The sequence below is a fragment of the Thunnus maccoyii genome, chromosome 3, assembly GCF_910596095.1.
Source record: "Thunnus maccoyii chromosome 3, fThuMac1.1, whole genome shotgun sequence".
Taxonomy (NCBI): Eukaryota; Metazoa; Chordata; class Actinopteri; order Scombriformes; family Scombridae; genus Thunnus; species Thunnus maccoyii.
In genome coordinates this window covers 1,900,501-1,922,366 of record NC_056535.1, presented here as the reverse complement: position 1 = coordinate 1,922,366, position 21,866 = coordinate 1,900,501, and the positions used below count along the sequence as shown (strand labels likewise).

At 42.0% G+C, this 21,866-nt stretch overlaps 2 protein-coding genes across 6 annotated transcripts; one reads left to right on the top strand and one right to left on the bottom strand.

The window, feature by feature from the left end:
- Positions 1-335: 335 nt before the first annotated feature.
- On the top strand, positions 336-5,773 carry fezf2 (FEZ family zinc finger 2). 3 transcript variants are annotated; one of them, XM_042402245.1, is made up of 6 exons: positions 336-393; positions 717-840; positions 1,144-2,027; positions 2,411-2,545; positions 2,649-2,781; positions 4,897-5,773. In XM_042402245.1, exons 3-6 carry the CDS (start codon positions 1,272-1,274, stop codon positions 5,145-5,147), a joined length of 1,275 nt encoding a protein of 424 aa, XP_042258179.1. In that variant the 5' UTR covers positions 336-393; positions 717-840; positions 1,144-1,271; the 3' UTR covers positions 5,148-5,773. The 3 variants fall into 3 exon arrangements, with proteins under 3 accessions (XP_042258179.1, XP_042258186.1, XP_042258171.1); XM_042402252.1 differs by lacking the exon at positions 336-393 and having other exon boundaries at positions 584-840; positions 1,149-2,027; XM_042402237.1 differs by lacking the exon at positions 336-393 and having other exon boundaries at positions 584-840.
- A 2,993-nt stretch (positions 5,774-8,766) lies between these two features.
- c3h3orf14 (chromosome 3 C3orf14 homolog) lies at positions 8,767-20,661 on the bottom strand. 3 transcript variants are annotated; one of them, XM_042407492.1, is made up of 5 exons: positions 20,511-20,660; positions 18,632-18,758; positions 17,151-17,219; positions 15,318-15,494; positions 8,767-10,087 (listed from the first exon to the last, which is right to left on the bottom strand). In XM_042407492.1, exons 1-4 carry the CDS (start codon positions 20,597-20,599, stop codon positions 15,318-15,320), a joined length of 462 nt encoding a protein of 153 aa, XP_042263426.1. In that variant the 5' UTR covers positions 20,600-20,660; the 3' UTR covers positions 8,767-10,087. The 3 variants fall into 3 exon arrangements, with proteins under 3 accessions (XP_042263426.1, XP_042263428.1, XP_042263427.1); XM_042407494.1 differs by having other exon boundaries at positions 18,632-18,755; positions 20,511-20,656; XM_042407493.1 differs by lacking the exon at positions 8,767-10,087 and having other exon boundaries at positions 14,086-15,494; positions 20,511-20,661.
- Positions 20,662-21,866: the final 1,205 nt, after the last annotated feature.

The window sequence follows — 21,866 nt, the reverse complement described above, 5'->3', positions numbered from 1 at the left end:
GCTCATTGTAACTCCCACACAACACTGTGGATTCCAGCAAACTTCTTGTATGCCTCTTTAGAAGGAAAAAAGCCTCTCTTTTCATTTGTCCTTGTATACCTCTGGCCAAGCTAAGTCTTTTCTTTTTCCTCTCTCCCTCTTTAATCCGTCCCTCTATTTCAGGAGGAAAAAAAACACAAAACCAGGTTCACGCAGTGCTTTAGTGGCTAAAAGTGAAAGAGCTTGTGTTTTTTCTTTCTTTTTTTCCCTCCCTGCGCTGAGTTGAGCCTTGAATCGCTCTGGAAAATTGCTTCTTTTGAATAGAGGGAAGGAGGAACAACGTTTAATAGGATCCAAAGGGAGTCTCTGCTCTTAAACAGGTGGAAATTGGACGTCCTCGAATTTATACAAATAGTAAGTAAGTATAAGCCGGCGTGGAAAAAGGAGGGACCCCATCTCTGAGGATTAGCAGCTTTCTGCTGAAAAAAAAAATTCCAAAACTGAAAAAAAAAAAAGATTACTGTGTGAATGAAAGCAGCAGACTTACACAACGTCTTCAGTCTACATGTTAAATGATTAAAACACAATTGTGATCATAATATTTTCAGTTTTTTCGGGGGAACTGCTTTCATATTTATGTCTCGGATGACATATGGTAGCCTATATAACCGTGCCACCCCCCTCTATAGTTAGTGTGAGGGCGTGCAGGTTGATGAGGGCGTCTCCCTGTCACCCAGTTAAGAGTTTGGGTGCCCGCTGATGTCAGGAGACAGTGATCCGCGCTGAGGAGGGGCGGGCGCTGCCAACATGTGACAGAGAGCAGTCGGCTTGTTTCTTTACACCCATCTGACCATTCAAGAGGTAAACTTCAACTCCAACACTGACTCAACTTTTATTCTCTCACATTCTCCAGGAGCTCCGACTGCAACATTTGTTTGTCTTTTTGTTTTGTTTTTTTGTTTTTTCCTCCCGTCTTCTTCTTCTTCTCCCTAACGAGCTCTGTAATGTCCTGTTAATTTTGTGTGCACTAGTTAATGAGCATTAATCCATCACCCCTGGATGCTATTGTTGCGGGAGGGATGGCCATTTGAATGCAAATGCGTGACACTGTGACAGCAAGGTGCTTATTAAACTGATGTGTCCTCCTGTCTTTTCTGCTGGAAGCTCAGGAGAGTGAAAAGACGCGGGGCAGCTGGAGGAGCGGGTCGGACTATAACCCGGGAGTTGCTCACACCAAGTTCTGCTTTTGCTGTAAAGAAAACAACAACAACAACAACAACAACACCAACAAAATGGCAAGTTCTGCCTCTCTTGAGACTGTGATGTCTTGCGGTAGGACCGGACCGTCCGCGGCTCCCAAGACCCTGGCCTTCTCCATAGACCGGATCATGTCCAAGAGCTCGGAACCGAAGGGGAGCTCGGAGGAGCGGTCAGAGGGGAAGAAGCTGCTGGGGCTGTGCTCCCCGATCCCCTGCATGATTCCACTGCAGCCCTTCAGCTACGACCTCCAAGCCAAGGCGCTGATGAACTACTCGGAGCTGTGGAGAGCCAGTTTCAGGGGGACTTTTTGCGGATCCGCAGCCGCGCCATGTAAAGGGAACTGCGGCGTGTGCGGCAAAGCGGAGCCGGGACTGAAGCAGCCGCTGCTGACGCCGGGCAGCAGGGTGGTGAAACCGCAGGTGATCCACCAGGCCTTGGCCGTGCCCAGCAGCGGCTCACTCTACTATCTCAACTATCTGGACACTGCGTACCAACAATCGGAGCTGCTAGCCGGACACTGGTTCTCCAGCCCGCAGGCCCAGGCCTCTCTGTCGGCGCACCACAGACTCTTGCTGCTGGAGAACGCCAAGCTGGCCGGGGTTGGGACAGAGAAACTGCCAACACCTCAGTACCCACACAAAGAACATCTGCCGGGGCAGCTGGACCAGATAGTGAAGGACAACCACGGCCTGAGCGCAGAGAAGAACGGCGTCAAGACGCACAGCAAACTCGGCAGCGGCGCGGCAGACGGAAAACCTAAAAACTTCACGTGTGAAGTGTGTGGAAAGGTAATGTTATTTATTCATCAAGTGTATGCAGTATATATATCTTAAATATAGTAGTTTAGTGTTTTCTTTTTTTAATTGTAGTTTTTTATTGAAGTGTTTTGGAATTGCAGTTTTTAAATGTAGCCTACATTAGATTCAACATGTTTAGGTAAATAATGTAATTGAAAAAAATATCTATTAAATGACTTTCATTAAAACGAAAATTGTCCCCCAAACTAAATAAATAAAAATAAAAAATGTTGATTCAGTAGCAGCCAGATTTAATTCCAGGTTATCTAAATTCATCATTTTACATTCTGGTTCATTAGAAACTCTTAAATCTCTGGCGATAGTTGTTATAATTATTCTTAATAATAAAACATGTGTTTCATAATTTCCCGCAGGTTTTTAACGCCCATTACAATCTGACCAGACACATGCCGGTGCACACCGGGGCCCGGCCCTTCGTGTGTAAAGTGTGCGGGAAAGGGTTCCGTCAGGCCAGCACGCTGTGCAGACACAAGATCATCCACACGCAGGTTCTTTCTTCTCTCTACGTCAATTTAAAGCTCATCAAATCCCGCCTCTGCTTTTATTTTGTTTTGAACATTTTTTTACTCTTTTTTTATTTCTCCTCTGAAGGAAAAGCCTCATAAATGCAACCAGTGTGGTAAAGCGTTTAACAGAAGCTCCACGCTCAACACTCACGTACGGATCCACGCCGGATACAAACCTTTCGTCTGTGAGTTCTGCGGGAAAGGCTTCCACCAGAAAGGTAAATAATCAGTCATCTAGTCATCTAGAGGCTGAGCTCTGTTATTCAGGGCCTGCTTGATGTTTTTAAGGTGCTTCATTATTATCCTCATATGCTTATAAAATCATTTCAGCGGCTGATAGAGTCTGTCTGTCTCCAAACTGTGTTTATACAAAGAAGAAAAAAACAGCAACATAATGAATATATTTATTTCCTCGTGTGTTGTGTCCTAAAATCTATTTTCTTAAAACAAGAAAAACAAATCTTGCCATGTGTTTAGATTATTTCATCTATTTCCACATTAATGAACTTCACACTCAGATCATTTTTCTTGACATCTATCGATCATCTGTCAGTTTCAAGATGTTAACACTTTCTAGAAAATTGCTGCGCTGAGAAACAGGTGAAATCATTTCACCTCACATGAAGATTTTATTATATTTGGAAGAAAACATGATTTTTTTTTAGAATTCAAAAAGACAGAAAACAGGAATTCCTGCACTGTAGTTGTAGTCTGTGGTGTTTATTATATTGTCTCTGCTGGACAATATTTCACAGTGTTGCTGTAGTGCTCTTATAATAAATCTTTTTTTGTCCACTGGACAATCCTTTGTTTCCTGGTTAGTTGGACATAAATAAAACAGGCTGAACTAACGTTTCATAGGGAAACATGATCAGTGACCACCTTTACTCCATACTCTATTTTTTATTTTTGTGAAGGTGAGGTCGTGCAATGCTTTGTCTCTCAGTGTCAGGATAGAAACGCTTCACAAACACATAGGCCATGGTGCGATGCTGATGGAATCCCTGTAAGCAGGCTGAGCTGTCAGTATGAGGCTGAACTCTCTGCAGGGAAAATCCATGTCTGTACACATGTGAAGGAATCCTCAGTGTGGGACCTGCTGAAACAAACATTAGCAGGAGCAAAAGCAGCTCCATCCGCTGCTGCTCTCAGTCATCTGTGAGAGTAATGAAAGGAGAAATAATTGCAGGCCCACCGATGAGCATGAAGCGATCAGTGGAAATAGGACATGTCACTTTATACGGACTAATTCTCCCTTCAAGACGGCAGCATTTGCTCTGGGTCAGCTGCCAGACCTCGGCAAAGTTGGGAATCTGGGCTTTTTTTTTTCGTTGAGTTGTCGCTGCACTTGATTTTGACAAAGTTTGACAACTTCTTGACTTCGACACACAAAACCCTGATTAATGAAGGCTGGACGGAGCGGAGCGACTGAGGAGGCTCTAACTTCACAATGAACTGCTGACCTTGGCAGGGAAAAGAAAAGAGAAGAAAAAGAGGCCTCTTTCATGCTCACTTTCTTATAAAGTCCCAGTAAACAGCAGCAGTGTCTCACCCTCTCCCCTCCTGCTTGTCTCCACTCCTTTAAATAGATCACATCTATCAGATTCACCTTCTATCAAATATATGCAGAGAAAGCATCATCATTATTTTTCTATGATGCTTCATTTTTTTTTCTTGAATAAAAAGTAGCATCATTTAATTACATTTATTTTGATGTGTTTCACATTAAGAGAACATGCAGAAATTGAAATGTATGAATGAAAAATAAGATACCAGAGAAATATGCTTTTTATGATGTGCACTGATTTTTATTTCTACAGATAAATTTTTCAGGATCATATCTTTCATTTTTTGCTCTTCTTTTTTTATCCTATCATTCTGTCTGTTTCCCTGTTTCAGTGGCAAAGCTGATTTAAAATCATTATTTCATTGAATTCATCATTTTCATTCATTTACAGACATGTTATCTAATATTGTTTCTACCTATATTTTGTCACATATAACGTCCTGAGATTAGACACACTGACGGAGAAGAACATGTATATAATATTTTCATTTGCAGTCAGTGGAGTTTGAGCTGCTTTGATGTGATGTTATTCACACTCATTGATTAGTTCCGTTATGATGAGCGTCTTCTCTTTAACTTCTCCATTGTGAGGATTTGTTTTTGGGGTTTTTGACCTGCTGACATCTGAACATTCTGAGCTCTGGCACCATGTGATGAAATGTGTTGAAACATTTTATAGATTAAACAATCAAAAAATAATCAATCAATATCTTCAGGTTGTGCATGCGTTCATTGCTTTTATTTTAAAATTATTATTATTTTCCAGGAAACTACAAGAACCACAAGCTGACACACAGCGGGGAGAAGCAGTACAAATGCTCCATCTGCAACAAGGCCTTCCACCAGATCTACAACCTGACCTTCCACATGCATACGCACAACGACAAGAAGCCCTTCACCTGCGCCACATGCGGCAAAGGCTTCTGCCGCAACTTCGACCTGAAGAAACACATCAGGAAGCTGCACGACAACAGCTTCTCCTCGGCCACAGAGGCCTCCAGAGAGCTGCAGAGCTGAGCCGCGCTGCCGTTCCCCTCCTTTCATTACTCCACCTCAGACTGTGAGAGGCCTCAAAAAAAGACTGCTCCTGCATTTGTAGCCATGCTGAAGAGTTTTCCTTCAGTTAGGAATAAAGAACAGGCCAGAACAACATCATACACTTAACACTTGGTCCCATACTGTAGGAACATTATAGGGATTTCTCTGTCCAGTTAGAACTTCTTCCTGAGTGGCCGTTACAAGCATCACACAGGGAGAACTGATCTGTCTCCATGATGGAACTGTAAATAATAGGTTATGGAAATAAAAAAAAAAATGTTATTTAAAATGTGAATTGTCTGGGGAGCACCTTCGTATGTTGTGCATTTCACAGAAAAAATGTTAATGTGAATAAATAAGTTATAACTTATAATGAAAACTGAATGTTTGAGCCATGTTGTTTCCATTTTTTTGAAGGCATTTGAAAATAAAACTGAAGGATATGATGAAAGTTGTTTTTGGAGTAAGTTTATTTGTATTTGTCTATGTGTGTGGTTTAGTTGACTGCTGTGGTCCTGAGGTGCAGAACACTCTAAACAAATCAACAAATAACACTTGGCTGAAAAAGAAAAAATGCAATTTAAATGAAATAAAAAGGAAAGTGCATGTCAGGAAGCAAAAGATGATTAAAAACAAATCAAAACAGCAACGTTTAAAAAAGTGAAATTGATAAACAGTTGTGAATTTCTTCACATTTGTTGTTGATTTGTTTTGTAGGTGGTATTTTTCTTGCTTTATTTGTTTTATTAGATTTGTTGTGTTTTGAACCTCAGGACCAATAAACTACACACCTCACACATGTCACATGATACATTATGATCAAATCTATTTGACAGGTGAATGCCAGGATGAATTCCTCATGTCATGCTCTCACTATTTAAAGCATATATATATATTAGCCTATGATGAATATGCTGTAAAGTTAGTGTGTGTTTAGTTAGAAACACACATATAGACTCAGCCTGGTTCTACTGTATACTCTGCAGCCACTTCGCCTCAGCATTTATTGACAGACACGATCTTAATAATGCAGCATTTACACTTGACTCCGGCGTAATGGCGCAAATGATCAGAGATAACATGGACCCTTGAAAGCGAATTACATTAACCAGCTAAACGGCCTCGGGAGGCCTGATTGTGAAGGGGGGCGGGCGCGCATCCGGAGCCGCTCATCAGAACAGGAGATAATAGAGCACTCAGGCCGCAGCTCCTCATCCAGGCCTCCGCGTTAATAGAGCACAAGTTATTCTCCGCACGGCTCCTGGAACAATATTATCCCTGCACACATTCTGTCGAGAGGCAGGTCCGTGCTCCCAAATGGCGCTCTTTCTATTAACAGCCAATTAGCGCTCAGCCGGGCCGGCCAGGCCTGCAGCAGCCTGACAGGGCTAATATTGCCAGATGAATGATGAATGCCCTGCTCACCTATTTCATCAGTCTGCACCAGACACACACACACACACACACACACACACACACACACACACACACACACACACACACACACACACACACACACACACACACACACAGTGAGCTGGAAACTTGAATAAAACAGCCGATAGGGCTCGTGGACAAATTCAAATTACAATTGTTAACAAAAGCCTGTAACCTCTTGGTCTGATGAAAGCCTTTGAGGGGGGGGGGGGGGGGGGGGGGGGGGCTTCAACAAAGCTGTTCAATCCGACAATCTGGAGATGCGAGGTTTTCACTGGATGGAAGTGATAATGAGATCTGAACGGACGATGAGATGAGAAACATTGATTTGCAAAGTTTCATAAAGTGATTTTTATTTGTAGAATAAAGTCATCTATTAGATTATCCGCATGACCGGGAGCCCCCCCCCCCCCCCCCCGCACTGCATGCTTTTATTGTTGTTTTACCATAACCAACAAACACGACAACTGTTTCATTTTTCTTGATTAATTCAACTGTTAAATTATAAAACATACATTTCTGAAAATGTTATCTTCCGACTGAATGATTCAAGCGCTTTCTCCACAATAATCCTCTAAATAAACAGGCTACTCATCTCTCAAGTTGAGTCCAAATGTGAAAAATATTAACCCCAGAAATATCAGCATCAGCTTTAAAAAAAAATCCACGTGTAATTCGGATTATAAACCTCTAAATGAACAGAAACAAAGATGCGTCCTCTGCGTCGCTCCGATCATCACACATTCCTTTAGAGCGGATAAATGCACACATGTGAGTGAGCGCATATTTCCATTCATACAACATTTAGAGCGTTGCCTACCTAATGTTTCTGCGCTATATGACAGGAGCAAGTTTCCCTTCTATCCAGAGCAATGCACACACACACACACACACACACACACACACACACACACACACACATACACACAGCAGCCTGTGTGCACATGAGGCCAGCAGAGCCTGCAGGCTGCGGAACATGAACAACAATGTCGGAGCAGTAAACAACCTAAAGGCGAGCAGGTTGTCCTTTTCTCTGCACTTTTTTTCCCCCCTCTGCACCTCTCCAACCGCCTCAACATCCACAAACACGTTAATTGGCGAACTGGCGCTTTAATTAGTGCGCGCCCACGCGGAGGAGATTAGGGGGCTGTGGGGAGGAAAAAGGAGCGAGAGATCGGCCCGGGAGCGCGCGCTAATCAACTGTCAACAACATGAGGACATCTTTCTTTTTGCTCCCTCCGCCACCGAGGGGGGATCACCGGGGATTCAGGCAATTTACGGGCCACAAAGGAGCTCGTTTGAGACAGGAAGAGAAGAAAAGAGAGAGGCGGACTTTTGTCTGGCCGATTGAATTGATTGTAAATGGGAGATTAGCGGGGAAGCTTCAGCAGCAGCCCGTAAGTGCCCGATCGAGGAGGAGGGAAAGAAAAGGACCAATTAAGTCTACCAAATGTTAACTTACATCAGTTTCCCCTCAGTTTAGCCCACATGAAATTCCAATTAAAGCGTCCCTGTTGTAAAGCTTTTTTTTTCTTTAGAAGAGGGTGGAGGGGTGACAGTTGGTGTCACTACACCAGCCAGCAGACAACGTTCCCACAACATCTCATAACATTAATACAAGCTCTGCGATGGGCCATTTGGAGAGCAACACGAGCATTTACTGTAATACTGACTGAGAATATCAGTCTGTTCCTTTCAACTGACCTGTAAGATATCTACACAACATCATCACTTCAACTTTATTATCAAATATATTCAAAATGAAAATAATTGAAAAGCCAACAACTTTACAGTTTTACGACCATTTTTTAAAGTGTAATATATTAATTGGGGAAAAAAATGCAAAGTGTGTTTTCCGTCTGTGCATCCTGCTGTCTCATGATACAAACTAGAAAAATGATTTTTAAAAGAAAAATGTGCTCACTGCTTTGAATTTGCAGTAGAAATATTTGAAATCATTTCAGTGTCTTGACATGTTGAGTGTTTGGAGGTTTGAAGATGTCTTTGCATGACAGGAGAAGTGAATCAGTATTTTCAGTCTGTGTACCTGGCAGCATATCAAATGTTGTGCAGTCATATATATATAAATATAAATATAAATATAAATATATATATATATATAAATATAAATATATACACACACACACACATACTTTTTTTTTTCCACAAAAGGTTTATTGATCTACGTTGTTTAACATTCTGAGGACATGATAATGAACATGATATTGAAAGGTTTTTTAATAATATAGAATATTCTTGCATGGATACTTCTAAATGGTTAAGACAACATTGTGTTAAACAGTTGTATGTTGATGGTGGAATGTTTGAAGCATTGTAGGACACAGGATATCCCAGCTGCTTAAAAAGTCAAAAATAACTGTTGGATTCTTTAAATTGCAGTTTTAACATGTTAATGTTCAGCAACAATCTTCATACTTAATATCCATCCATCTTCATATCTGAACTTTTTAAGAAGGGTGAATGGAAAGAAGGGAAAATGAAGGAAAAGAAAAGTTTTCCTGTATTCATGGCTTTTCTTTCTTTCTTTTTATTTTATGCTAGCACAATGGCAAAGTTAAAACCAAACTAAATCTTTCTATGGCCCCTAAAAGTCTTGGACTGGCCCTGATGTTAGAACCCCCCTGGCCCTCGTTAGGGAAGCACTGGCCCTTTGGTACAATGAGCCTCCAGGATTCATTGTAAAGTACTGAGGGGTTAATGAGCAGTGGCTTCACTTCACTCCTTGGCTCCGTTCCTGCTTTAAATGAGAAGCGGTTGAAAGGATGGAGGATGGAAGCGGTCACAATGGAATTTAGAAATGATGAGACTTTATGTTTACAGACATAGAAATGAAATCATCTTATATTTCTTATCAAGAGCAGGCCTGCTGCATGTTTGATGAAGAAAAGAAGTGTCAGTGACCCTGCTTTGGCTTAAAAACATAGCAGTGAATGTGTTGGGTTGGGGGGGGGGGGGGGGGGGGGCTGAGCACTGAGGAATCCAGGGTGTGATGCATGAAAATGAGCCACTCAAGAAGCGGGCCGTACACACAAGATTCAAATGGAACAGCCGCGCCATTCACTTGCACCTCATTTAGATTCTTTTACAAAGTCAACCCCGAGTCTTTCTCAACCAAAACCTCATCAGAATGTCTTAAAGACAGCGGCGAGCAAGCTTGTCCCTGGGATGTGCCTGCCTTGGCATGTCAAGGGCACGGTGGGCCCGGGGAGGTGCTTTGTGGCTGGAAGGGGAAGTGGTGGGGCTGCTGGGAACTGAGCAGGGAGGGAACTCTCATCGCTGATCTGTTGTCAAAGACTCCACTCTCTGACCTCCATCCGTCTGTCCGTCCGTCCCTCCATATCTGTGTGTAGCTGGAGGGTGAAGAGCTGAGGGGGGAATCTCCCGTCTCTCTTCTTGGGTGGAGGTGGAGGAGGAGGAGGAGGAGGGTGATGCAGGCCTGACCCCACCAGGTTTTGGTGTTTCTAAGCAAGGAAGGATGACGATAAAGGCATTTCTATTCATGCTTGACCCGTTTCATGAGCAAAAAAAAAAACATTCCAAAACTTGCAAGTCACTGCTTGTCTGCCACATTTCTTACAGTGTAAGATCCTCTAAAACACCAACACTGTCTCCTGAACTGAAAAAAATGTCAACAATTTTGACAACTGATTAATCATTTCAGTCATTCATTCAGCACAAATGTCTCCTTGGACTCTTGGAAAACTGTTAGGAGCATTTTCACAATTTTCTAACATTCATGCAGACTAAACTATTGATCAATTAAAAAGTAATAATTAACAGAATAATGAAAAGAATCATTAGTTGCAGTCACATCTTTTCTCAACCTTTTTTAGCACATGAGCCCATCACTGTATTCCAACATTATCATCATCCTTATAAAGTCTGACACATTTTACTGCATCTGCAACAGATATTTCAGACATGATCATTCACATTTAGGCCTGTAAAAAGTCTACTACAATAAATCTTTTAAAAATACTTACCAACTTTTATGTAAACAGTGTCACGGCTCTTGTAATCAGATGTAATTGTCTTTTTAATTGACAGTACATGACAGGTCAAAGGTGAGGTATTTGAGGTATTTGGGCAAACAAACAAACAAAAAAAAACATATAACTGATCACTGCAGACAAATCAAAGCACACATAACACAATCTTTTTCAAACATGTAAATCTTTGTCCAGCTAATTACAAGCAAATTAAATTTGGTTTTCTGTTACTGCAAAACCAACGAGCCATTTTCTCCCTCACGCTCCGGCTGCACTCAGCTCTTTTCTAGTGGCATTAAAGCAGTGTGTCATTGTTGTGGGAGGATCAGTTGATTTGGGGATGTCCGGTGCCACGGTTAATCCTTTTGACCTGACCTGGCCCTGCTGGGAAATGTCCTCTCCTCCTTCACTTTAGGCCACCGTGTTAATGATGAACCACTCTGCTGGCTCACACAATTATAAAAAGACCCCTCGGTCTGAATGAAACTCCGCATGCTGCTACACAACGAGCTGGCATCACTCCAGCATGAGCATTCAGTGTAAAAAAAAAAAAAAAAAAAGATTTGACTTGAAACGGCAGCTTAAATAATATTTCATACTGAAGCAGGAGTGAAAAACATGACTGAAGTCATACAAAGGTTTAATACATGTAGTAAATAGATTAAGCATCTTTAAAAAATATCTTCCACAGTGATCAACAGTTAAGATTCATCTCTTCATAAATGTCCTCCTCTGAATCAGTGATTCTCCTCTGTGATTGGCTGCCTTCACTGCTGTTAGCTTTAGTTTAGCCAAGTGAAGTCATTAATGTTCATGTTTAATGTCAAGATTTATAAATGGTTTTCTATAATGTGTGTGTGTGTGTGTGTGTGTGTGTGTGTGTGTGTGTGTGTGTTTGGTTAAAGTTAGGGAGAGACTGTGGCGAAGGCAAATAAGTGGTAAAAAAAAAAACAAACTAAGTACAATTCTCTATAAAGTCACATGACTTCCAGTAATGACACCCAGCGCTGGCACTGGGTGTAAACTGTGACTCCTAGAATGGTCCAGTATGAGTGGAATTCCCAGGAACACTGAGCTGCTGTTGTTGACACAGTATTTACTAATAATCCAGTCATTAATGCTACAAGTCAAACATAGATTTGGATTTTTCTGCCCAGACAGAATACTCTTTAAATTCTAACACATTTTGAACACCTTTTATCCAAAGACACTGAAACTGATCCTACATGTCTAGAGGACAGCCTCTCATGTTCATGTGTTCAGAAATACAATGTTGGGGCAACATGTATTTTACTAAACCATTTCTAACTCTAACATGAGAGATAAGAATATAGATGTGTGCCCAAAACAGCTTCTATAATTGAATATGAGAGTAAGTGAGTGTGGTGTATGAGTGTAAAGATGTTCCACTCTCATCTCCACTGAGTGCACCGTACCTTTTCTTAAGTAAGATAGCAATTGAAGTGTTTGCTTTGAGTGGTGTCTGTGATAGTAAACTGATTAGAGTGCAATAAAAGACTTGATGAAGAATCAAACGACATGCTGGTGCCGTGCGTGGCTCCGTACCGAGGGGAGAATCAATATCGACAAAAGGCGCGAGAACACGAACGCGGAATTCATACGTGTCCTTTCAGCTGCCCGCTTAATCCCTCAGTCGATATGAATCACACTGCACATTCTGACTTTACCAGGCGACGGCAGAAAGACATCCGTGGAAGCTTGATCAATACAGTGACTGAAGTGGAATTCAGCGAGCCCGACTCCCCCCCCCCCCACCCATCACCAGACTTCCTCTACCAGCAATAATGCAGCTCCAGTATATTCTAGTCTATCTGGGGAAGAAGCTCCAGAAAGCTGCTTCTAAGTTGAAGTGCATGGACTCTTTTCTTTAGAGGACGCTATAGGAGAGCAGAGAGGTACGTGATTACAGTGAGGACGAGTGAGGCGAGGGGCCGTTAAAGAGGAAACGTTACACTGTAGCCTGTGCGGTGGACGGGGGAGCTGTGCCAGGCTACCTTAAGGCCAGTGTTGCTTCCTCTTAGTGTATGACATGAAGCCTTCTATTTAATTTGAGACAACATGACAACAGTCAAGGCCTCTTGTGAAGGGAAAGACAAAGAGCTGGCAGCCCGGGCTCTTAAGTGGAGGTGACATGCCATGATCAAAAGGAGAGACTCTGGATTTACAAGCTTTGCTCAGGGTCAGAGGAAAAGCCTCAAACAGCGCCACCAGGCACCAACACTCACATCTGTGAAGTCTGAAATGCTTAGACTGAGAAAAGAAAATGAAACATTTTTTTTTTACTATTCAACAATAAAATGTCATTTGCAATTTAAATCGCGTCGGCAGTTGATACGAATCTGTGATCTCTCCGGGCTCGAGATCCTAAACAAATGAAACGGACTCGGAGTGTGAAATAACAGGCTGCAAAAAACGCAGCACGCCAAAATATTTTCCCTCCTCCATTCTTTCCCTCCCCTTCGCTTGCCCCTGCTACACCCGCAGCATATCACTGAATGAAATGCAGCGTGCAATTACCCATTATCCAATCAACTGGAGTCGACACTTAACCATTTGCACGGCTTTTGGGCTCAGCCAATTATCTGTCAGGGCTCTCAGTGGGCTCTCAATAGCCAAACTGCGTTGCATAATCTTGTGGCTCCAGATTCATGCCACGCCACTGGAGACAGAGGGCTGTCTGAGGGGTCATTGTTGTTGTGGGTGGCTGGCAGGGTGAGCCGAGGTCTGGTCAGTGACAACAGTGGCGACTCGGGCTCCTGCAGCCTGGGGGCCTCTGCCATTAGAATACATAATGCAGGGCTAGTCATTTGGAAGGGCTCCAGATCGTACTCTTCAAAACCCTTTTAGATAATTCACTACATCGCATCTTCATCCCCCCCCCCCCCCACCCCTTTCACCCTCCCACCACCCGATCTTGTCACCCATGATTGGATGCACAACACAAATACCTCCCCCCCCTACCCCTTCCTTCTTTAAATCCTGCCCTTGACCTCACCGCACTCGCCCCCCTGTCCTGCTCCTTCACCAAACCGGCACCCCGCCACCCAGACCCTATCAGTTCAGACTGGTCCAGTCAGTCGGTGGTGGCTGGTGGCTAGCTGCTACCGCCTGAGGGCCCGCTGCACTGGGGCCCCAGCTGAGGAGCCGGGGCAGCTGCCAACCACCGGCCACTTCAACCCTGGCTGTCCGGATGACTGCGTTTGTCAAGCCGCCACTCCGCGTCAGCCCAGCGCAGGTCTGATCACAGACAATTAGGGGTTAAAGTGTAGGAGGGGGCTGCCGTCTCTGGTGGTGTAGAGAGAAGACGTAGAATGTGATGGGGGGGGGGGGGGGGGGGGGTCTTCATCCACCCTAGCGGTGAAGAAGCAGGTGCTATGCTTTTTTGCATCTGGTGACAAATGAGTGGAATGTTCCTCTCATTACTTCTGTGTCTCTGCTCTGTACTTCCACACACACACACACACACACACACACAAGGTCAATGATATCAGCCAGACATGATGTGGGATGTGTTGTTGTGACCCCTGTAACCCCTTGAATGGAAGCAGTCATACTGCATGGGCTCATTTTGCAAGCAGCAGCTGACAAAGCTCCAAAAACACTTCAGAGTGCAGCTGGAACAGCTAAAGGGACCGTGGATCCTGCAGAGCAGCGTCTGATTGTATTTCTCTAATCCATCAGTGTGTAATGTCTCTAATGTACAAGACTCATATAACTATATCATGTTTATCATGTCACTGTTCTTTGCGTACATTTACCGTACTGTGAAATTTATCATAATCAGAAGTGTACTGATTAATTTTCCGGCAGTGATGAGATTGCATCATATCACCCAGTGACATCCTACAACTGCTGAGTACTTCACATGTAAAGTTCTACAGCCAGATACACTCCCGAGTAACAGGCCCCACATATTTAATATTAACACAACTGTCCTTGTTTGAGGATTTTATTGGTAACTTGACAAATTGTAAAATTTTATAATTATATGATTATTTCAGTCTTTTATTTCAGTTGAATTATGGGACACTGACATACAGAATGAGAGACAGAAACAGACTAATGTATAAATAAAAATCATTTATTGTAATTAAATATTGTATTTAAACTATTTCTAAACCAGCTTTTCTCTTTTATCTATGACACTCGCTCCCTCTAGTGGTTTTTACACAGCACTGCACTACTACATTCTGGTTTAACAGCTCTCAGTTAGAACTCTGTAGAAAACTTTCCAGTAGTGCTGAAGGTCAGCAGACCTGGCCGGAAAAACAAGCTCACACCTGCATTCATATAATGTAAAGTTAGATTATTATTTACCAATAGTAGAACTTTGGAACTCTTGTGCTTCACGACACATCGGGACCGTTCAGAATATCAGGTCAGCACACTGATGCTTTTATCATTTCTGGTGTGATGAGTGGTGAATTTGAACTCTTAGAACTACCTGATAAACTGTTCAGTCGTGCTCAAGCTTCAGGTTTAAGTTCCCCTCCTCACGGTCAAGATGCACACAACACTGGTGTCCTAACCTTCCACTGAAAGGGTTTTTTTTTTCACAAGTGGACAGAGCTTCATTTTTTTTAGTTCTGGCTTGGTGATCTCCTCTTAGAATCAACAGCCCTCTATTCATCTGTATCATGTGACCAACAAAAGGTAAGTCTCCATCAGAATCAGTGCTCACCTATCTAGCAGACCTGGGTTTGGGGCGAGGAGGCAGGCCCTGGTCTTTAGCTGTGCCGGGTTTCTGCTTGGCTCTCCTGGGTGGCTGTCCTGGGTCGTCAGTGGGGTGTGGGCCTTTACCCAGGAGGAAGTGCTCCCAGGCCGGGGTGGACTCTTCCACAGACGCCCAATATTTTGTCTGAAAGAGAAACAACAAAAGCTGTCCTGTTAATATTATTGATTAATTATAGGGATGCACAATACTGGAATTTTTGCTGATATCCAATATGCCGATATTTTCAAACTCATCTCGGTGCAGATAGCGATATATGCACATATCTTTTCCACCTGGCTGAGGAGACATTTACACATGCAAGCATAGATTGTACTAAGTGTGATCAAGAAAGACAATATATGAAGGAAGAACTTAGGAAGACTGGAGTTCAGGAGCTCAGCATTAAAACTTTAATGAACCCGGTTGCCAACCGCCGTTATAAACCAAAATGAGGAAGAAGTCGTCCTGGTTCCTATCTGTGCAGCTGAACACAGCAGCTCCTCCACGGACTGTTTCACCCTGATGGTTCTGGTGTTTCCGCCGCAGGCTCCACTTCACTCAGCTGCCTGACAGACCCACTGCTTCTTCCTACTTTAACCTGAATAACAAACTGGGGCTCTGTGCTCTGGTTGGATCTACACAGAGAGCCGGGGCTAGCTGGGACAGGCTTTCCCATCCATTCAGTTATTTGTGGCGGCCCGCCACAATATCAACAATGACCACCACGTATTTTTTTTTTACTATTTAAAATGGGTAAAATTTTATTTCATAGTAAAGCTGCGTACAGTGCATTGATTCGCTCAGCCCTCTTGCCCTGCACTCTCTCTCTCTCTTGCTCACAAACACATTGACAATGGACCCGTTAGTGAACAGTCCCTCTTCTCTGTGCGTGCTCTGAATCAAAACATGATCGTGCTCCAGAGGAAGTATACTTGGTCAGATGACTGACACTACAGTTATAAACTTCAGTGTCTGCTCCGTGAGTCTGCAGCAGAGTCACAGCACAGAGCAGCAGAGTCAGATGTCTGTTGTAACTGTTAGCCAGCAGCTGCTCTCATGTCTCCCCAGGTCTCAGTCATCGCTCTCAGCAGAAACTCTCAGGATCTCTGCCTGCTCTCGCTGATTCTCACTCCGGATGGCAGGCGGGTTGTTCCGGTTCTGGTTCTAAGCGCAGTCAATAAGTTCCCCGATGTTTAGGCCCAGCAGGGGGTCAACTTGCAAAACAGTGGCTGAGACCCTGCCAGTTATCTCTGATAAGTTAGTCTATGTTCTTAACACAACGCTGTCAAATTACAGCTGGGTTGTCAAGATTAGCTTTGCATAGCTGATATTTCATTTTAAAGCCTTTATCAGCAAATACCAATGACGTGCTGATATTCAATAAATATCAATACTGATCAAATTTGAAAAAAAATGATTGTGATCATATTTTTTGCCATATTGCCCAAACCTCTGATGGAATGAGGATTAGTCTGTAAGTTACCTCTCATAAGAAAATCTACTAATATTTTTGTACATGTAGATTTATTTTGAAAACCAAAGTTTTGCAAAGTGTGCATTTAGAGTTTATATTGATTATGGCCACATCTGGAAAATCATGATTTAACTAGAGGAGCTCAAAGAGATGTTTTGAATAACTGCATATGGATTCAGCCTACAGAGTGACCTGAATGTTGCTTATTTACATGACAAACAGCTACTGTATGAACAGTTTATGGATTAAATGACCTGAGATGTGAACTTGTGATGCAGACTGCCGTCACAAACTTCACATCATTTCACAGATCAAACAGTTCTTACCTCCAGAGCGAGGAGATTTGGATGGGGCAGCTGTTTCCCTCTGAGGCGTTCCTCTATCTTCTGTAAATCCTGCAGTAACAGAGAGCAGACACCTTTTATTCACAACTAATCTGAATAAGCCCTGTAATTACCAAACCTGACTGTCACTGTTTACTTTACTTTTGAAAACATTTTGATTAATGACATTGCCAGATGGCCTCAGTTTTTCCATTTCCACATTCCCACTATCTCCACCTGCCTCAGTCCTCTGTCAGTGTCTACACAGGATGTGTTCAGGCACAGTACTGAGTGGAGCTCACGCACTTTATCACCAGAGCTCAGAGCTCAATACACAATTACTGTAGTTACAAATGTGAAGCAAGGAAAACAGACTGTGTGCGTGCATGTCTTTCTATCTTTCAGAGAACCAGTTTCATGTGAAAACCTGCATTGTGAGGACATTTCTGTGTTGTGAGGATGTTTCGGCCGGTCCTCATAACTTCAAAGGGCAAGTTGAGGAATTGGATTTAGGTAGAGTTTAGGGTAAGTGTTAGGTTGTGATGGTTCAGGTTAGGGTAAGGGGCTAGGGAATGTATTATGTCAATGAGTGTCCTTACAAGGATATAAAGACAAACATGTGTGTGTTGTACAGTCTGCTGTTGCTTCTAACTAACTTCACTTTAAAGTCCTAATTAATCAGATAGTGATAGGCAAATGATGAGGTTGGAACATCTACATGATTGAGGATGGCCTGATGCATTTAATTCATTTTACTCTCTTTTTGAAAGCTATGACTTCTGGGAGAATATTTCTTTCTGAGTGCAATATTGTAATAATTATGGAGAGTGTTACCACATTTCTAGAGCATGTAAATCCTAGAGAGGCTCCAGTCTCAGATGATATTTTATTCCCATAATATGGAGATGATCTCATGTGGTACCAGACCCAAAGATAAATCATCTTCAAGTCCCCCCTCCACTCAAAAAGATGTTTTTCTTCTTGCCCCCTACAGTTGGATGTTTGATTTTCACTATACAGACTGATGGATCTGCAGAGTGTGTTTTCACATTCATCACTGAAAATCACATGTTAAGAGCACTGAGAACAGACTTTATAGTGAAGTTAGAGACATCTTGTGTCCAGCAGGAAAACTTTTGAAACAAACGATATTTGCATATTCATAGCTTCTGGAATTCTTCATGAGGGAGAAGGAGGAGATGTCATTTGAAGGATTTTGAAGTGGAAAAGTATTTTTATGTGTCTTAATAGATGTCTGGAGAGGATTTTCAAGGACTACAGGCCATTCACCCTCACATCACAAACAATTCATTGATTGATAAAATGGATTGTAGATTAATTTTCAATCAGCTGAGTAATCAATTAATCAATTGTTTAAAAAAAAAAAAAAAAGCTAGTCAAGCAGTTGTCAGTCAGTCACAGTGTGGCCTTTCATCAGGCAAAGTAGGAGCACCTAAGTAGGGCAGCCATGTGTCCTTCCTCACCTGCAGCAGTGTATTGTTCCTGTGGCGAGCAGCCTCAAACTCCCTCAACTGCTGCTTCCTCTGGATCTGCAGCTGCTCTCTGTGGCTCTCCATCTGCTCCAGCAGCTGTGCTCTCCTTCCTAAACTGCTGCCACACACAGTGGAGAACACAACTGTGTCAGAGAGACACTACCAGCCTCCATATTCCACTAATAATCCCCAATGAGAACACTGATCATGTGATCTCACTCAGGTGTATCAAACAATACATAGATAGATGAACAAAATGACTTTTACATTTCATGAGCAAAATGAATTGAGTTAACAAAATTAAAAGGATAAGTCTGGCAAATTTCTAGATTTTTTTCTTATTGTCAATAAATCTCATGTTTGTTTGTTTATTCACATTAGTTTGTTTAGAAACGTGGGTCTCAAACAACAAGCGGGTAATTCCAGGAAGTGTTCCATCGAGCTGGATAAAGGAAAAGCCTCGCTAATTTAAGTGAGAGTTCTGTTCCATCACTGCAGCTTGCTCAGTAACCATGGTAACTTATTCAGCAGAACTAGCCTGCTCTGTGGCAAGCTTACTGTCAAGCCTAATTTAGCCAAAGTATGTCAAAGAATGTACAACGGACGGAAACAGATTCCCAAAACACGGCTCCATTCCAAGTGTCTTTTCACACTCACATCACTTGTCCGTGTTGGGAAACATGAAACAGATGAAATGTGAGGGACTTTTATACAAATATTTCAGTTCATCTCCCATTTTATTCATGATCACTTTCTTTTATTTAAAAGCTTACTATTTATAATTTAAGAAAAAGTGTGCCAATGTTGTTTTGAAGTTATTTATCTATTCATTCATTCACTCATTTTGTTCAAGCTGTGACGACAAAAAGAAAATTAAATAAAGTACGAACCATGACCTTCTGCTGTGTTAAATGTATACGGTGAAATAGCTTATAGTGATCACAGTTACAGTGATCAACTGCTTATATGGATCAAAAAGCTCAGGACAGAATCAGTCCTATACAAGATTTGTGCTGTTTAAATAATTTAAACATACATCTGACATTATCTAGCCAACTAATAATATAGCCACAGTCAGTGATCTAAATGTTCATTTATTAAAAAATAAAGATAAAACCATGAACAGGGATAAGTGCTGCTCTTTACTTTCCCCACCCAGACACAGCAACTCCACTAGCTCCAAAAAGACATACATACATATAATATAACTTATAATATAACTCTTCTTGGCTGTTAACTCGTGAAGCTTTTATGCACTTACAGTAACGTGATGACTTCAGTTGTCATCTTTCCACTACTGTGTGTTTCTACTCTGGGGCTCCGCACACACACGGAGGGCTCAGTCCAACCCGCACTTACAAAAGAGCAGAAAAGAGAAGCAACGAGCTTCCAGCGACCATAAATGACGTTAAGTTACATCCATGGGTAAAGCTACATCCCAAGTCTCCTAAATTGTGCACTTTCATCCATGTCCGGTCCAGCTGTTATAATACACCCAAGGCACTCATCACTTCTGGCCATGGTATTAAGCTTCTGGCTCCAAAAATTCAAGATGGCGACGGTCATAATGGCAAACTCGAGGCTTCAAGACGGGAGTCCACAAACCACTGGCTGACGTCGCGGTGGCTACGTCCATTAACAGTCTATGGACTCAAATCACTCCGTGTTCACTGTACAGTGTTATATGGCTTCGATTACAATTAAAAAGAATCACAGGGAATACTGAATTAGAGAGACTGATGCGGGTGAATCTACAGCCTTCAAACTAGCTAACTATGATAGCTGTAGTCTTCATGGGAGAACCACCTAACTGACTCTGCTTCGGTAAAACTGGATCTAAACTAGTTCATAGTACAGACAATATACTCACATTTCCTCGTGTTTCTCAATTAATTCCATCTCTTCGGGTACAGTAGCACCCATTCTTAGCAACTTAACACTTTCTTGAGTCCTAACCATCCGAGGGAGCCGGCAGGAACCAACGCTTTTTCTTCTTCTTCTTCTACTGTTGGCAAATAGCTTTTAAGCGTATTACCGCCACCTGCTGGATTGGAGTGTGGATCAGAGCGGTCACATTAAATTCTCCTGCTAAATTCTCCTGTGCTTTCGAAACATTTGAAAATGGCCCTGTGTCCCACATCCTCTGAAGTCTTCTGCAACATTTATTTCAAGCCAGGTGTCATGCGATTCCTTCCAAGTATAACATTAAGTGTCTGTCTCTCTTGCTGGTAACTAGGACAGTGCAAAAATACATGCTCCACCGTTTTCTGCAGCCCACAATACACACATCTACCAGTAGCATGTTCATGATGTTCAGATTACTGTTCAGACCAGCGTGATCAAACCTCCTCCTTGTTATCATGTCCTCCTCCTTTCTATTTCTATTGCTTTCTCTCATTTCTCCACTTTTCTTTGAATGCAATAGTAGTATTGGCTGTTATTTTCTCTATCCCACTCTTCATGACATTTCTTTTCTAATTTCTGATTTGATTGTACAACTATATGTGGGAATCCATATGAATTTAACTTCTATTCCTGCCCTCTTAATTCTGAAGATCATTTGAGCTATATCAAGCACAATGTCATGTCTCCTATCTGACTGCATGTATGTGATACTTAATGTTAATGTACTAACAGAATCAGAACCTACTAAAACTGATATTGATTTGACTTTTTCTAACTTTTTCAACTTAGAGCCAGTAGAATATCTAACAGTTTCCCTGTATATACTGTTAAGTTATCTTTAATTCTCTTATTTAACATTACATTTAGGTCTGGAATAATAAACACTATCCCTACGCTATTATCCACTGTTTTAGATGCATCTGTATACACTTTAACTTTTACAGAATAATGTTCTTCAATGTATCTAATGACTTAATTTTTGCTTTAATTTTTTAAACTATTTTCTCCTCTAACATCGACCATTACTTCTTCTGGAATCCATGGTGGGACAATAGATAAGAGGTTTAACATTTTATCAGATGTTCCTATCTCATTGACCTTGTGCTCTATTGTCCAGCATGGTTTTAATAACCTCAGATGACTCTCATTATGTCCTCCTCAGTTTGCCCAGTATGTTAATGCTTGTCTCTATGGGCCCATCGCACAGTCTCAAAACTTGATACTGGATTGTGTCCAACTTTTTTTTACTAATGTCTTTGATGATGATTCATAGATGTACCAATATAGATAGCTTTCAAAGCAGATCTATTTGCTCCCTACT